Source organism: Plectropomus leopardus, chromosome 1 (genome assembly GCF_026936395.1).
Source record: "Plectropomus leopardus strain MGB_pleo_1.0 chromosome 1, ASM2693639v1, whole genome shotgun sequence".
In the NCBI taxonomy this organism is placed as follows: Eukaryota; Metazoa; Chordata; class Actinopteri; order Perciformes; family Serranidae; genus Plectropomus; species Plectropomus leopardus.
In genome coordinates, this window is record NC_142176.1 from 22718069 (window position 1) to 22736596 (window position 18528).

The following is an 18528-nucleotide window of genomic DNA, read 5'->3' on the forward strand; positions in this document are numbered from 1 at the left end:
GAAATAGTCCCCAATAAATACACTATTTAGTATACCAAAAAACTATGGCCGCAGTTGAACATTTAAAAAAATGTCTTCTTCTAAACACATCTTCTTGACCTCAATGGAAAGCGTCATGAGGTCAAAGAAAGATGTGTGAGATAATTCATAAGAACTTAGAAAAAGGCAACTGCATCGCTATGAAAATCAGACTGCACTTACACGCGGCTCCGTTTTATGCAACGGTGGATGTTACTGACGTCGGTCTGCTGTGGTGAATATCCTACAAAGTTCTTAAGGTAGAAGGCTAAAGGTGCATCTCAAATGTCCTGGTTTTAAAATACCAAAATGTTCATTTATTATTTATTTTTGTAATGTTTTCATTTAAAACCTGATGATTTCTTCCACTACTCTGTTTAATTTTGGTGACTTAATGAAGCATGTTTTAACATGTATTTTTAAAAATGCGCTTTTAGGTTTATTTTGTTTTTGTCTTTTCTTTGCTTTTATTTGATAGGACAGCAGAACAGAGTGAAGGGGAGGGGGGTGACATGCAGCAAAGGGCCCCAGTTTGAATCAATTCGAGGCCGCTGCAGAAAGGACACAGCCTTGGTACATTGGGTGACCATCCTACCAGGTGAGCTAGTGGCCACCTTGCTTGAAAGGTGCTTTACATTATTATTATTATCAGTATTATTATTATTGTTGTTTTAGATACTTAATCCTGTGCATTCTTATTGTGCTGTTTCATGCAAGCTATGTAAATGTGGACAACCCAGTGAAAAATATTACTTCATAACTTCCTTGTATACCAACAGAGGGCAGAAAATCCTCTTTTAAAAAAAACCTAAGTGAGTGCCAAAAAGCAATTCCATGAGGCCGGTAATTTTAGGTCACTCTGGGGTTTTCTGTTGATTACTACACCTTTGGGTTTTAAAAATGTATATCTCCAGAGACAGTGGCAAAATGGAACAACAACACCTGCCATCCCACATGTGACACCCCTGAAAGCGTAATTGAGCACACTAAAAACAGTGAGCAGCGAACAGCACAAACACCCAGGAGGGGAGCCATTTACCTGACGTCCTCCCCCTCCTCCAGTATTGACAGACAGATGGTGCATTTTTCTTCTGTGTCTTCATCTGCCCCTTCGTCTTCGTCTTGCTTACCATGCAGCTTTCTCTGTGTGCATTAAACATTTGGAAACATGACTTTTGATATGCATCATGGACGAGTAAAGCTGTATCAGCAGACTCATTACATATGGTTAATAATCCTAATAATCCACTCTATGTTTAACACATAAAACTGCTCAACTTAAACACTGTTGTAACATTACAAGTACATATGAAAATATAATACTGGCTATAAAGAGCTAACTAAGTTTAGAACAAACATTTCAACAAAAAACATTAAATTCCTTTGGGGACAGAGAGAATGGTCATTTTGTCCTGAAAATAGAAAATAAAGTTCTATCTGTTGTCTCTATGCTAAACAAATCACAATTATCCAAATCAAAGTTATTCTAGAGCCGAATTCCCTGGCCCCCAAGACTAATACTAACATCTACTCTACATGTGAGCAGAGACATGTTTCCAAATTGATTTGTTCATTATTTCTCACCGATTCTGGGGTTGCGTGCATATTTTTCCCAATAGATGCCCAAGCTTCAGGGGTTAACTCTTGGTCAATGTCTCTCTCCAACACCTTCTGTATTGGGTGGCAGGGTGTTAGATTACTCGTTTAGATACATTTGGAAACCTCTAAGGAAACTTTTCCTCAACATTGTCTTCACAGCTGCAATCTAAAACACACTACAGTATTTTGCTAAAACATTTGAAATGAGCACAAAAGACCACTGCGCACTCTGTCCCAGAATAAACTGTAACAGACATGCACAACTATACACAATATCTGCAATATCCAATCAACAATGTATACATAACAACACAAGCTCTCATGAGTCCTCACCTTTTTGTACTTGTGTGGGTAAGTGCACCTCTCTATGGTTCCCTGAGAGGCTCCTCGGTTCACAGTCCCCAATCTTTCCTCTAAATGCAGCAGGTCCTGAATACATGCAGAATAAATAAATCCCAGTGAGAATGATGCACAGATGCACATTTTGGTTCTATAACAGACAAGTTTCTCTTACTGTGCATGAAACAGCTGCACACCTGTGCAGCTTGGTTTCTGCACTGGTGCTTTTCTCTGACTTCAGCTCAAAGCTAAAGCTTTTCATTCAACAATACCTGCCTCATATTTAGTGGTTGAACCCTGTGACTGTGTGATTTAGAGTATGTTCAATCTGCAGGCAAATCAGATTTGTTTCTCAAATCAGATCTTGAAGATGGACTGTCCGCAGTATTATTTGCAAGTGGTCAGATCGGATTTGTGTGTCCACACCACCACCTATCTGCATGGGTTGCTGTGGTAACGACATAGGTGTCAGTAGCTATACAGGTGATGCAGCTTTCTTAACACAGGAGCAAGGGCATAAGAAATGGAGGTCCATCATTTCACCCACCAAACAGTCTGGCTGTTCAGCTGCTGTGCAGAAGTCTTCTGTCACTCCAGGCACATTCAGTGGTGGAGGGGGCTGATATATATGTTTACATTGCAAACTGTTTTTCTCCATGGTGTCCTCCTTTGTGCGCTCTGGATTATAAGTTTTTATGTGTTGCACTGCCAGTGTCGTGAAACTCTGGAATCTGATTTGAGCGACCAGACTGAGACTGGGAACTCCCATTTCAAACCACCTCCAAATGTGATTTGGATCCAGTTTGCAAAAATCACATTTAATGTGTTTTTGCTGCCCAGGCTTTCTGAAGCTGGATTTGGGCCAGTAGTCTGAAGAAGTCTTAAGACTTGTTTATAAACAAGCATACATTTGTAATAGCTGAGACCGCGTACGTGCGTGCATCCACACATTGTTCTTTTTTGCCAGTTGGCATGTTTATCTGCTGCCTTTTGACGTGTGACTCCTGTGTCTTCCCACAAAATCTTGTACTAGTCTGTGAATTCATTCGGAAATTATGCACCTTTTTATGTCAGGCCACTCCCATTGCCACACCCATATTTAGCCAGTTGACATTGAACACATACACACACCTTCACTCTCTCTCACACACACACATACACTGTCAGCGAAAACGGTTACCGCCAAAGGGCGGGGAAATTTTTGTGGACCTACCGACCAACCAACCCACAGACTGAGCCTTGCTCAGGAAAACATTCAACATGGGAATCAAACCACCAACATTATGATGGATGGCTGATCTGCTCTACCAGCCGAGTTACAGCTGGTCGGAGTGAAACAAGACATTAAACAGATCAAACTTCATCTTCTGATGAAGACCTTGAGGTGTGATGGAACACTGGAAAAAAGTCAAGATCATTTTGTCAAGACATTGAAATTTTTACTTGTGTGCGCTTCTCCACTATAGTAATACATCATGCTTTCCCTGTGACAGCTGTGGACTGTGTACTTAGAATACATCTTAACTCTAACGCAAATACTGTTACAATGTGTCCTCATTATACACGTATGAAATAGTGATCAGTCATGCAAAAATAAGTTACACAATTAAAAAAAATTACTATTGATGATGGCAGTGATTAAAGAACTAATACATTTACTCTTTCAATTGCCTGAGTTGTACTGGGAGACTGACAAAAAAACCCAAATTCTGGCACTGTTTTAAAATAAAAACAGTCCTCACCTCATAAGTTCTTCCAAAGCCAGTCATTCTAGATGAGATGTACCGAATGTGCGGGTAGGTCACTTCAGATATGCCAGTGTGCTGTGAGGGACAAAAAAAATAACATGCACAACACATTTTGTTTAACTATGGGAACATTTTAGCATGTCTCTCACATAAATGAATGCGCTTAATCCTTTTGGATCAAAGGACTCCTTAAACTTTTTTTTCATTTCATAATTTCACAGATCTTATTTGATTTGACAGGGTCTTAAGCTTATGGTGAGTGTTAAATATAATGCATGTGATAAGTAGCTGAGTCATCTGACTCTGAGATTTGCCACGTTACTGTTTTTGTACATGCATTTGGGTAATTGGCATTTTCTCAGAGAATAACCTTAAAACTGCCATAATAAAGTGTCCTTTGTGTTCACAACACTGATATATCATCACCTTTAGTCAGTGTTAACAGGTTATCATTTACACACCCAGCAGTTACAGAGCAACATAAGCATTCATTTGGAGTCACGGTTCTGGCAACCTGATGAATTTACTGTCCTATACTCTCATTATTGATAAAGCCAGTATTAATATGAATGGCCACAAAACGTCACATCCTTATACAGCGAGGGGTAAATCATCAGAGTAAGATCCTTATTGTTTAACAAGACCCCAAAATTGCTATCGTCATCCCCGTCATCATCTTTAAACACATTTCATTCAAAGTCATCAAAAATAAAACTCACGGAAACTATCTTGGTTCTTTTTTCCACTGTTTCAACAATTTTCAACTCAATAAATCTTAAATTCACCCAGTTACATGTCAAAATATGCTAGCTCTATAAACCCTTTTTGTTTAACCAGAACATCCCCAAATCACCATTGCAAAACCCATCAGATTTCAACTAAGGAATCTAACGCTTTTCCAAACAGTGTTAGATTGTTTAGCCACTTACTGACATAAGAGCTAGTAAACTGTCTCGAAATGTGAATGGAATTTACTAAAAATGCTCGTCTATTACATCATAGTGTTAATGGCTTCAGGGAACAGATATTATGGCAAGTTTGATTAATCATATCTCTGGTAAATATAATACTGTCTCTTATCTCAGTTTTAAAAAATGCTGTTTTCCAGCATTGACTCAGGGAAAGGACTGTATTCCTCCTCGCCGACTCTGCGCTTATCACATCCCCTCACTATGACTAGTCATTGGCTGTATCTATGACTCCTTGGAGGAAAATATAAGGCTCTTTAGTTGCAAAATGCTCCGTTATGTTCACCAGCTAATTGCTAACTGTGTCTGTCTGCTGTTTGGTGCTAAGCTGGTGCACAGTGACACCATGAGAGCAATGAGAGGGAACCAAAACAGTTAAGTTGTGGGATAATTAGCTTAGAAAAAGATTATAGAATTATAGATCATAGCACCTCGAAGTTAAACTGTGGCTGGTGTAAGCTGTAAGTGGTGATGGCAGTTCTAAGATTTAAAGTTGAGTTTTAACAAGATAATTTATTTTAGAACAAATTAGAGGGGCCTCTGAATGTGTTCACATGGCAAACAAGTAATGATGAAGGTCACAGATGTATACAAATGAAAACTAATTAACTCTGCTGAGACTGTTCATCAAAATTCACTTGCCTATCGGCTGGTTCTACTTCTCTACCCCTTAATTCTGAGCATGCATGCTGCGATGAACAGTGGAAGTGCTCTAAGCATTTGTAAAACAGCAGCCTGACTTTATGTGCACTTGCATCGATGCTACAGAGGAGAACTGATTGTAGAAGACAACTAATGTTTGGATGTTTGAGGGTGACCAAGTAAAAAAAAAAAAGCAATAACATCAGGAAACTGTCGACTACATTTGCGCAGGATCTGTCTCGAGGCTTGCGGATTTGTTGACTGTGCAATTGAAATGCCCGATGAGCTACTATTAATTGCTATTGCATTATTCATGTGGTTCACCAAACCATCCTTGAAATAACTGATGTTATAAATAAGGGGCCAACACCATTAATCTAAGCCAGACTTCATATAAAAGTGATTCTTTCTCATTTATGCTAATGTATGCATGTGTGCTGAGGGGTTCTCTCACCATGAAGGGGATGGGGAAGTGGTGCAGTCTTGGGGGAGGGTGGTAATGGGGCAGGTGGGAGTGCAGGTGCCCTGAAGGGTACGGTGCCACAGTTACTCCAGCCTCGATGCCAAGCTCCCTGTTGGCAAACACATCGATCAGTCATCATTACATTAAAACTTTCTCAATGATCTGAACATAAAATCTAGGAATCATCAAGCTGCATTAAAAATCTGTAATATCTGATTAGCTGAAATTCTTCTGAAACCAGCCATCTCCAAACCTCATTGCCTCTCATACTGACCATGCTGTTCTCTGCTCAGGCTGGCGAGGGTGGGAAGACATAGTTTGTGGCACATGGATGTGGTGACCATGGCCATAGTTGGGATGCATTCTGTGGGGATGTGGAGGCGGACGCTCATGTGCTCGTCTGCAGGAAGAGAAAGAGACAGGTTTACAGCAGAGTTTTTTACACTGGTGTGAGTACTCAAGATGAGGAAAAACCAGCCTGGTGATGGCGGTACTCACGTGGGGTGCTGCATCATCCTGCGCCTCTGGACCTCCATCCTCTGCAGCATCTCGTGTTGATGGAGCCTCTGCACCGAGGCCCCCAGAGCTGGCATGTGGTGTGGCAGGGTCTGGTGGTCCGTAGGTAGGTGCTGGGCCAGCGGGGCACTTGAACTGGAGAGGTGGTGGGTAGACAGAGGAGGGGGAGGGGCAGGGGGCACGGCGTGGCCTGAAGGGTGGGATGGCAGTGGCGGGTGAAAGGTGACAGTGTGGGGAATGACATAATCGCCTTGTGGAGGAGGCTGAGGTGTAAGCTGGGGGTTCCCGTGGGAATGAGGGCAGGCGGAGGAGGGTTGATGATGCAGTGAGCGTGCTAGAGAGCCATCTGGGTTTGAGGAAAGATAAAAATAAAAAGTAAAGTAAAACATCTTTAAAAACTACAGGATAAGAATTTCTATTTTGTGTTTGATTTCCATAGAAAGACTAAAACCAACAATGTGTGAGTCTTACTGTCAATTCAACTTCTCCAGCCTGTTTGTGGCACTCAGTCAGTCAAGTCATTCTTACTGAAGGTGTAGATTTTTTTTTTTTTTTAAACGGTCATAAATATATTCCTATAGTAGTGAACAATGAAGCTTGGCTGAAATTTGACTAAAATGACTAAATTATCGTTATAGGCTTAACTGGATTGACTTAAATGTTCAAAATAATCAGAAGACTGAGAAAGACAAAAATGTCAACAGTTTTATTTATTAAAAGTACACTAAAATAGTTTCTGTAATAATAAGACTAAAAAAACAACTTTTAGGCAACTAAAACTTTAACTTAAAAAAACCCCACAAAAAACATAAATGTTTAAAGTGGGCCTTTTTAAATTCCTTTGACTGCTAACCCCATCCATAGCAGTGCATTTCTGAGCTTCTGTTGTTATTCCTGACGGCTTCTCCAAACTGGCAGCACGCTGACCGCCATCTACTGAAGATTGTACTCTGACTATTGATAAGTACCACATACAGCCCTACTTCAAAAAAATGAGGACTATCCCTTTAAACACGTTGCCTTCTTAGCATTTTGTTGTTGTTGACATGGACATTCTCTGTTCTCTGGCAAAGACAAAACGATCCGTTCACTTCTGTGAGTCATCCACTTAATAAATATTCATTTATTCTTTTGTTTAGCTCTTCTTGGTGCAGACTTCCTTGCTACTTGTCCAAGCAGCAGTACAATGAGGAGGAGAGACAGACGAGAGGTGAATGTGGGCAATGGCAGCGACTAACTCTCTTACTACATCCCCAGCAGAGAGTCTTGTCACACCACTTCACTCTCCATACTGAGCTATTCTGAGGAGAGTGAGCAATTAACTACTTCTGCCTGGTACAGTTCCCACAGCACTTGGCACATTAACCAGCAGCCTCTGTTAATTACTATTAGCATTAGGTTTTTGAAGTGCAGCTGTCTGCCAATTTTCGCAAGTGCTATGGCACTGATTGAATTTTCCAAATGCAGGAGCCGACTCTTGAATGTGCAACTGAAATTAAATTGCATTTCATTTGACCGATATATCTGCTCTATAGAGCACTTTTCCTGTATTCTCCTTTTTTTCCTCCTTGGAAAAAAAATCTGAAACCAAAATAGAGACATTTATATTTTTTTTTATTTCAGGATGACACCCCCTAGTTTTGCATTAATTTGACAGAATACCTCTCAGGTGTACACCTACACAGATGGAGACCTTATTTCAATACATTACCTTTTACCACAAAAATAGATGACTAAATGCAATTTTAAAATTTTGATGAAAAAAAAAAGACAGTGCTGCATAAGTGGGTGTACTCACAGGAGGGGTGCATGTAATGTCTGCAGGGCTGGGGTTGTGTTTGTGGCTGGGGTTGAGCCACCATGGAGGAGCTGAATGAGTCCACCACAGCTGGCTGGCTGGGCCCAGGGGTGGCCTGGGAAACATAAGCAGGAGGCCGTGAGGTGGAGCCTGGGCAGCATGGGTCAAAGGCCGAGGTGCTGCCATGGAAACTAGCCCCGTTGTTTCCACCGCTCCGAACACTGCTGTTGCTCAGGTCCACTGGCAGAGTTTGCTGTGGAAGGAAGACGAAGATGTTATAGGAAGACGACAGCCAAATGTCTCCTGTGGAATGCTAAATGAGTCATACAAAATTCAAGTCATATACCATGCACAATCCTTTCACTGTCACATTTTTCTTTCTGAGTGAAAAGTATGAGAGAGGAACCTTTGTGTAATCAGTTTTCCTCAGTCTCAAGCTAAATGCTGTTTCAGGATAGAGCATCTTGATTAGTGAGAAGTGTTGGACCATGACCTTCAATAACTGGGTGGGAGGAGGGTAGGATGATGCACAGTGAAGCTTTGACAAAGTAGGGAGGAAGTTAGCATTGTATGAAATCATGGCAAGGCTATTTTAAACACTTAAACACTTTCAATGTGATCTTTTCACCTCATACGTACAGAATTTGTACATATGAGTGAAGCTTGGTTTTATGGCCTATAAAAACCAAATGCGATATTGCTATATTGCAATACACATAATATATTTTGATATTCTGAAATCTCCTCTTAACTACTATATACTACTAAAATACTAAACTACTAACTAAACTGCTGTTACAATAAAGTCAAACAAAGTACTGTTTTAATTAAATAATTCAAAGCAAAACCATTGGTGCTTTTATTCTGAAGAACCAATAGGTAGTATTTGTAGTGGGTCGCATCTTTACCACCGCAATCAATCATCTGATCCACATCTTCAAGGTGTCATGGGGTAGTTAATGTACACTGGAGGCTTCATGCTGTCCATGAATAAGTGCTGCAGGTCCTCAACACCAACATTTGAGGCTGTGGGCATGTTCATCATTATCAAGGGATGCAACCTAGGTCTGGTCTGATTAACATTAATTACACAATACCAATTTAAATGAGTAATCCACAACACCAAATTGCTGAAAATAATATGGTTATAGCCTATTGTTAAATTAATAAAAATTGAAGCAGTCCACTGTCTGCCTCCCTACATTGGCTGCTTGTTAAGTTCAGAATTGATTTTAAGATACTCTTAGAAACTGTTAAGGCTCAACATGGTTTAGCCCCAAGTTATCTGTCTGAGCTTCGGACTCCTTGCGCTCCTGGTCGTGAAATGAGATCCTCAAGCCTAGTCGTCCCTGGGTAAAAGGGGGTAAGGTGACCGGGCTTTCCACATCAGGGCCCCTTAGCTCTGGAATTCTCTGCCTGAGGAGATCAGGCTTGCTAGCACATTACCCGTTTTGAAATCATTGCTTGAATCATATCATTTTTAGAGGAGAGCTTTTTCTTTTACTAACTGATTTGATTCATTTTATATGTTACTTTAAGTTATTTTAAGATTTCCCAATTGTCCCAACAGTCCACATATTGAACTGACAACCTTCCAGTCACAAGTTTCCTCCTCTAACCTTTAGGCCACTGCAAGACTAAACAAAAAATTGACTCATAACGTCAGATCAGATGCTGCTGCATCATGGGCATACCTGGTCATGGTAGTGGGCTGCGTTGTTGCTACTACTACTGTTGCTGCTGCTGCTGACTCCAGCGCAGGATGCAGGCAGAGCACTGGGTCGCTCCACGGGGCAGCTTGGCTCTTGAAAGGGCAGCGTTCCTGGGGGCTGTGGTGCTGGGTGATGGACATGGTGGATAAAGTGGTGAGCGCTGCTGTGGCTATGACTGTGGCTGTGCTGGGAGCCATTAGTTTGCTGAGACGATGATGCCTGCAAGCAGCTTGAATGGGAGTGGCTCAGGGACAGGTGACCAGGTGAGGGCCCTCCGCACGGGGAGTGCTGCTGACAGCAGGATGGCAGTCTGGGCATGGCCGTGCCTGCATTTTCTCCTGCTGTTCCTGACAAACCTGGTCTGTTGTCATCTGATAAGAGTAAGGTATATGATTAGAAAAAATTTCAGAAGAGACCGCTGGTTAGCATTTTCAAATAAATGAAAAAATAAATAAACGTGACCTATGGCAACGTGTGCCTACAAAATAAAGACAATTTCAGACTTAAATTTATAAACATTATCAGTAATATCAGCAGCTGAAATGAGGTCATTTTGGACCCAAGCTGCCTCACAGCAAAAGAGTCAAAATGCGATGGTCCACAGCAGCTGGTTTCAACATGCCATGTCCTGTCTTACCCTCTGCGGCTGTGCGAGTGGAGCCACTTGGCCTCTGTGTGTGCATACTTTCAGGTACTGAGCCTGGGCAGCTAGTGGAAGGGCCTGGGGCATCATTGAGCTCTGAGGTAGAGGCATGATGGGAAGATGATGAAGACGACGACCTGACTGTTTGAGGTTGAATGCTGCCAGAGGTTGTTGGCACAACTGAGAGATCTGTGGAGGAAAAGAAAGTCAGGGGATAATTTACAAAAGGTGTCACTTAACCAGAGTCTGTGCATTTAAAAAGGAGAGAATCAAAAGAGCACTCAACGCCTTTACAAAACAACAGTAAGCTTTCATTTCACAAGTAAACAGACAGAAATGAGAATTACTGATCCTAAAAATAATAATTTGTAAATATTTCATGATAAAATCTAAAGTCACTACAAGGGGAGGGGTCTGTGTCCGTGGTCTGACTAGTTGGCTGTGCATCCAAATGTGGTGCAAATTTATTTGGGCTGCTGCAGCAAGGATATAGCCTTTGCACATGGGGCCCCAGCTCTACCAGGTGAGCTACTGGGTACCCCATTAATATAGTTTTCTATCCACTACTGTAATGCAGATATTGAGTGTTGGTGCACATTATTGAAAGAGCACCAATGACGGAATAAAATGAATGTATAGCAATGTTGAGCACACTTGACAATGGAAATAGAGAGTTTTGAACAAATAATATTACAGCTATGTGCTCTTTGAAGAGTTCTGGTAACAGCCCTGTGTACATACAGGTGTGTTAAAAGCCATCCAGTGATGGTGATAAGAGCCTGCAGAGGCTGATGCCTTGACAGTAAGCCATCATTTATTCACTGAATCTATTTTCATTTAACTAAGCTGCATTAATTCTTTACTGATATACCAACTTTGCCACCTCCACCAAATGTAACTGCAATATTTTGAGACTTGCAGTTCCATTTTGACAAACTGAAAATATGTATAAGAAGTGAGTGTTGTTTCCTAAATCATCGTACTATTAATATCATTTCTTTACATTAGTTTTTTTTTTTAAATTAGTTTAATAATGACAACATGTAGACAACCTATTATCCAACTTGACACTTTGGAAAAAATAACCGTAGTGTGGACTGCAGCATGTGTGTACTTGTCTGCAGAGGCTTAGCAGCTGAGGAGAGGAGCAGACCTTATTGGCATTCCAGTGTGTTCCAGTGTACATCTGCTTTTCATATTCACAAATTAATTTCCTTTCTTTCTCCAAAGAAATACAAATACTCTAATACTCTAGTGCGCTAACATTTTACTATCTGTCATGGGTGTGAGCTAAAAAGGAGTCACACAAATGCATGTGGTAAGGAGGCAGCCCTCTTTTACAGAAAATAATGTAAAAGGTGGTTAATATTAATAATTAATGTGAACAACAAACTTTATTCTCATCACTGAGTGGTTAATTGATGTACATTAGAATTAATGTGTTAAGTATAATAACAACACATTTTGATTTCACTTGTTGAAATCAAAATTGGATATAATATCAGAATCTGAAATATTTAGCTACTGTTAGCACATCAAACTATATTTCATGATCAATCGCTCTCTGGAGAATGTTTGGTAGCTGAATACAACATGTCAGGGTTAGGAATGTTTTAAAGTCTGGCTTATTGCTCCTTGACTCATCCCTAAAGTACGACGGAGGATTAGGGCCACATTAAGGAAAAAAAAAAAAAATTATTTACGAGATTAAAGTCATTAATAAATAATTGACAATAATTGATAATAATAATAAAGTTACGAGAACAAACTCATTATTAACGAGAAAAAAGTCATTATTTATGAGAAAAGAGTCATTATTTACGAGATTAAACTCATTATTAACGAGAAAAAAGTCATTATTTATGAGAAAAGAGTCATTATTTACGAGATTAAACTCATTATTAACGAGAAAAAACTCATTATTAACGAGAAAAAAAGTCATTATTAATGAGAAAAAAGTCATTATTTACAAGATTAAACTGATTATTAACGAGAAAAAATTCATTATTAACGAGAAAAAAGTCATTATTTATGAGAATAAAGTCATAATATTCAAACCTGCTGCTTTTGGAGACACTTGTTAACATGAGGGCTACGGAGGATTTGGTTGAGTTGTATTTTAGGATAGGTTTCACAAACAAGGAGATACTTAATCTTTTGGCACATCAGCATCACATTATCATAAGTATCAGGACTTTAAAAAGAATATGCAAGAAATTGCATCTTTTCCGGCGAAAGAACCAGTCGGACTTGGAGGATGTTGCTGCTTTTCTGGAGAGGGAAATGGCTGGAACTGGTCAACTGCAGGGTTATCGTTGGATGCATCAGAGGGGTTTTGTTGTGTCTCAAGAAACAAATCCTCCGTAGCCCTCATGTTAACAAGTATCTCCAAAAGCAGCAGGTTTGAATATTATGACTTTATTCTCATAAATAATGACATTTTTCTCGTTAATAATGAGTTTGATCTCGTTAATAATGAGTTTTTTCTCGTTAATAATGACTTTTTTCTTGTTAATAATGAGTTTAATCTCGTAACTAATGACTTTAATCTTGTAAATAATTAAATTTTTTTTCCCTTAATGTGGCCCTAATCCTCTGTCGTACTAAAGCCCCTATCTCATATCTTTTTTTTTTTTTTAAGATTCAATGTGTGGCTTAATGTGAAACTTTGCAACTTCCTGAAAACTGATCTACTACAGAAAAGGTTGAAGCTCTAAGAGATATAGCTCCATGTCTACCTTTTTTACATTTTTAATATCACAGCTCACTTAAAAAGTAACTAAAGAATAGTGTCCATGATCTTCACATTTATACAGCAGAGGACAGAATAGATTAATTGAGGCATCAGTGCCGGCAGGTGGCAGATAACTTGAGAAGTGATCCCTGTGGTGTAGTGTAGTTATCCTTTAAACATTAAAGTTAAAAAGTACTTAGATAAAGGATTTTTCATTTGTTTATTTTTACCATCTTCATCGACAGTGAGGTCCACCACCTCCCCAGCATTCTGACGCAGTGGTTGGATGACGGTGGAGAGTCTGTGACGTCCACGTGGCTCCTGAAGACGACTCTGGGAGCAACTATTAGCCCAAATCCTGCCAAGACCCCCCACTGAGCGCGACCTGCAGACACACAGACATAAAAAGCCAGGTACGTTACTGAAGTAGAAGAACACTTGTCTGACCAGGAGTATTCTCCCAGCTCCCAGTAAAACATTTGCTTTGTGTGCAAAGGTAGGCGAGGAAGTGATAGTGGACTATTCTGACAAAAACATTTAGATAAGTTCTTACTTCCAATGAGTATAGTAGTTCTTACCACAGCCTCTTACGGTCTACTGCAGACTGAGAATTGACCTTTCTTAATGGCAGACATCTAGACATGTCTCAGCAGGAAAATCACTGGTGTAACTATTGACATTAACAATGTCTCTGGCCTATTTGGGTATGTGTTACACATGTTACATTTTTGGTGCATCTGTGTCTGCTGACAGGTTTAAATGTACACTGAAATAAAAGATTGCAGTGCTTGATTATGTGCAACAGTGCTGGCACTCTGAGTGCAGTGTCAACATCAAACCTGATTTCGTTTTTTTTAATTTTGGGAGCTAACATGGTGATCTATCCTTGATATCTTACATATCACGTATTAGGTCTACACATCTGTATTTGTAGCAAGACAACAGGCACAAACCAAGAAATCCATTTTAAGACACCGCTTGTATTTTACTAAGTTGATGCACCTTATGGTTTGTTACACAGAACCACATGAGAAGCCATCATTGGAAAGTGTTTCCAAAAGGGCTAGCACTTTCACACAAAAAAACATGGCAGGTGATTTGATGAACATCTATCTATCATCGTTTATCATAGACTAACTTCAACAAATCAGATAAACAACGCCCAAAGCCAGTCAGGAGAATAGAGAAAACATTTTATCCACTGAGAAACGCCCTTAGTGTTGTTCTTTGCTTATTTTCAAGAAAGATATACTCTTCCATGCTGATATAACTGATGCTATTGCAGAATCTACGCTAACCTCTTTAGGAGCCACAATGAACAACGGCCTTCTGGGTCCACATGTGGTGCCACTGAGCCCAAAGAGACTTTTTCCCATACACTAACATTAGTGAATATTAAGTGGGTTCATTTTTTGAGCGTCACAACCCCTGCATTTCACTAACAGGATTCGATTCATTTGGGATGACAACATTTTAAAAATGTTGAAAAGTCACACACAATTAAATAATTTTATCCCCAGTCAAGTTAGCGGTGGGCTAGATCAGAAGTTATCTGCTCAGCCAGAGAAGTCTCGAGTGGGCTTGCTCTCTGAACCTAATGACGTGTAAGATTGGGGCAATTTTATACCAAGAAAGTCAATTTTTTTTTACTTAAAGCAACACAGGAATGAACAAGGCCCGCCTTCAACACTTTATGCAGTTCCCTTTATACATTTATGGTTGTCACAGCACCTAAACCGCCCGTATTGTCAGTAGCTCCTCCCAGGATGTGGATCGACACAAACGCATAACTTAAAGAATGACAAGATGGTCTGACGTGATCTTGTAATACTGTGAGAAATGAGCTTCCGAGTAAGTTAAGTATTTTACATCAAAATATTCAGACAGTTTAAAACAGGACTTATTATTCCTTGCTCAAAAGGAACTGAAATGGGTGCTTTATGGATCACAATTGATCATGTAACAAATCAGCCTGTGGTCTGTAGTCAGAAACTAATTTCTCTGTTGAGTGAGTATCAAATCAGTCTGGCTTTGTGAGTTGCTGGAAAGCATGGTAGGACTAAGTGCATGTACTAACATACGGACTATAGATGCCATCATGGAGCTCTGCAACCACAACCACCACATTATTCTTACCATTCTTTTTACCCACCTTCTTTTTCCCTACATCTTGCTAAAATGCAATGCACCTCTTTGCCCTGCCTTTGGCCCTTTCTCTTTTCTTCATTTTAATTTTCTCTCTCAAAGGCTCCTGTCGCTCCACTGCTTGTTCTCTGAGACTGGAGTTAGAGGCCAGGGAATAGCTGCATTTCCCCCAACAGTGCCGTAAAGCCAGGTGATCAGAGGGAGGAGGGATGAGCCCGAGGAATAAGAGACTAGAGACTATATGGGAGTGCCGTAAAGCTGGATACCATGGAGCTTTGTGGCTGGGGGATTTCACTGCTGTTTCCTGAGCGTTTTAAAAAATGCGCAGGGGCAGAGGGAAAAGGCTTTATTTCGAGTGCCAATAGCATTGCACTGTAAACCACAACTACATCTTAAGTAAGGAGCTTTTGATGTGTCCAACTTAACAATGAACTAACTCAGTGATTCCTACTGATAAAATAATATAGAAGCCTCGTTCACAAGAACGAGGGTATTTTGGTTAAAATGGTTTTTCCCTCCTTCAATCCCAAATAAAATTCCTATCAAAAACCCACTGTTATAAATAAATGTTTCTCCAAATGAAAATACAAAAACAAATTTGAAGTGCTGACAAACCCACAAGAAGCAATATAACCGCAACCCTAAGACCACAATAAGAGAAAGAATTAGACGATGCCTGAAAAAAATCTTTTACGATTATCAGTCATGGAAGAAAAAAATCTACATTTATGTGCAAACATGAAAAAGGCCCTGTTAGCAAGTTTAGAGCCAGAACTATTTTGGTTAAGTCCATATAATGTTATGTTATGTTATGTTCCATAACTGGAATTATGGAACAAAAAAATATTTGGTGAATTAGCGGTTGATGATAAAACAGGAATGCAAAGATTATACTGTGAAATGTGTAATTGCATAAGTATTAGTATGTACTGCTACGGACCAATTCAAATTAAATATCCTGCGAGACATGCTGCACTATGCAAGTAGAATGGAGGGGGATGTTTACTAACTTTCACAAACTAACTCAAACTTGTACCCATACACATGCATACATATACACATTGTGACCAGCCACAAAACACACAGCAACAAGGGTGGTATGCAGAGAGGAGCACATGGCGGTTGTATTGGTGTATAATTGGCCAGGCTCCTCAGCTCTGGGTTAATCCCAGGGAGCAGGACTAACCACCAGGGAGGGGCTCCTAATTAAGCAGACCTGGGATTATTTTGTAAATATCTGTTTACCACCATGATCTCTTGAGAGTAGGGGAGTTGGGGTGGGGAGGTAGCCAAGAGGAAAACAGTACATTGTAAACATGAACACTATGGGAATGGGTGGCTCGGCAAAGCTGAAGTGGTGCCAAGCCAAGGTGATGTGAGCCATATGCCTCAGGGATCAGAGTTTGGGCTGAGCACTGCAGCTATATGGAGTGAACTGGCGAAGCAGGAATAACACCGTGTAAGAGTGGTAAACAATTTGTGGAATCAAGCTTGATGCTATGATGAAAGAAATTTCCCAATTCAGGATACGATGATGTCACTTTCTAACTATTAGCACTGAGTGTAGAACTTGCTGTGTACAGATTTGTATCCCTTTATCTAATATGATAAAAATATATAAACAGAATTACAGAGCAGCATTGCATGCCCTTCACACTTTTCTTGGGACCATCCTTATCGATGCAGAAACATGAGAAGAAATGCATATACAAACAACTACATCATACTTCCTAGATTTCTATTGTCTAATAAATGCATTTTAATTTTATTATATTACACTTTTATTTTGTTTACAAAACTAAGTCAAAAATATGAAAAGCTTGTGAATGCCTGTGCTTTTTGTAATGCAAGAGAACATTTTTTGAAAAAATATATTCAAAATATACGACATATAAAAGAAGGCAAAGGTTATAAAAATGATCGGGATCCAAAAAAAAAAGAGTAGTCAACATGTGCAACATGTTTTCCTTTTGATTGGAGAGGTAAAAGTGGGGCGCACATATATATATATATAGTGGATATATATATAGTTGAGTGGACTAGGTTGCTGTTTTAAGTTTATGGAATATGTTTGTGGATAATTTACTACAGCTGAATTTCATACCTGTATGTTTTAACCATCTCAAACACAGGTACAACATTATTTTTTTATTACTTTTTTTTATTGAAATTATTAAAATTTTATTCTATTACATGGATGGGTTCTACTCTGGAATCCTGATTACAGTATGTATTGTAGTCAAAGAAAGTTTAATGACCATACAAAGTTTTGTGACCAAACTGCAATGCTTGTCCTGAGCTGATATGGATTTTAAAAAAAGCCTTCATCAGACCCTGCACTGATTCTGCATATCAGCCACATAATGCTTGTTTATTGTTACTCAGTGCGCTCCGGGTAAAACCGCTGCCAAACACGCCCCACACTGCCCTGTTAAAACACTGGAATGTTCTCCCAGTGCACCGCTTTGCTAGTGAGCGAACTGTGGAGCGACACAAACAAATAAATAACAGCCAGCAGTTCAAATTAAACATATCAGTAGTACTGACCATGTCGCTGAGCAATGTGAGAGGAGCCACGATGGGTTAAAAATGTATTTGCTTTGCCATGATTTCAGTAACATTTTGCACCATGCCCCTAACTTGCTGTTGTTGGTTGTAAACTGTTTTTGAACTTCCACATTTTTGTACAAGTTGAGGACAAAGAGAAGAGACTGTCCAAATACTGTCCACAATATAACAGATCCTCCACAGAAATTACAAAAATACTATTATACACTGTACAAAACACCAGTGGAAATTAAATCATTTCCTTTAACAATGTGTGTGCACTGTGCAGCTGAATATTTACAACATACACTCCATTGCCAGTTTATGAGGCACATCTAGCTAATACTAGATGTACTAAAACAACAGTCCTGCAATAAATCCTACTTGGTGCTGTTAAACTGTTTCAGGATTATCATACTGGACTTTCTACTAAGACAAAATCAAATAAGTGGGATGAAGGAAAATTAATCAACAGAGCAATCAAAAAACAATAATTACTACAGTGAGTTATCCTCAACACACTATTATATTAACCCAGGGCCATGATACATTCTGGGTGTGTATTTTGCCTATATTGACATAAACTGCACACAAACATACATTCACAAACCAGACCACTGGCGGTGTAAATGGAGCTTTCATTGCTCATTCTGTTG

General features: G+C 39.6%; 1 protein-coding gene across 4 annotated transcripts in view; it reads right to left on the reverse strand.

The window, feature by feature from the left end:
• Positions 1-18528, reverse strand: part of rnf111 (ring finger protein 111) — a 37959-nt gene that overhangs the window by 1804 nt on the left and 17627 nt on the right. For 2 of the 4 annotated variants that reach the window (XM_042491958.2, XM_042491880.2), the window contains exons 4-14: positions 13411-13565; positions 10441-10635; positions 9786-10174; positions 8092-8344; positions 6276-6639; positions 6052-6177; positions 5769-5886; positions 3699-3779; positions 1951-2046; positions 1603-1689; positions 1058-1161 (exon numbers count right to left, since the gene is read on the reverse strand). In XM_042491958.2, coding sequence (XP_042347892.1) covers positions 1058-1161; positions 1603-1689; positions 1951-2046; positions 3699-3779; positions 5769-5886; positions 6052-6177; positions 6276-6639; positions 8092-8344; positions 9786-10174; positions 10441-10635; positions 13411-13565 — 1968 coding nt within the window. The remainder of the gene's footprint in view (positions 1-1057; positions 1162-1602; positions 1690-1950; positions 2047-3698; positions 3780-5768; positions 5887-6051; positions 6178-6275; positions 6640-8091; positions 8345-9785; positions 10175-10440; positions 10636-13410; positions 13566-18528) is intronic. The other 2 variants (XM_088077812.1, XM_042492040.2) reach the window with 2 other exon arrangements.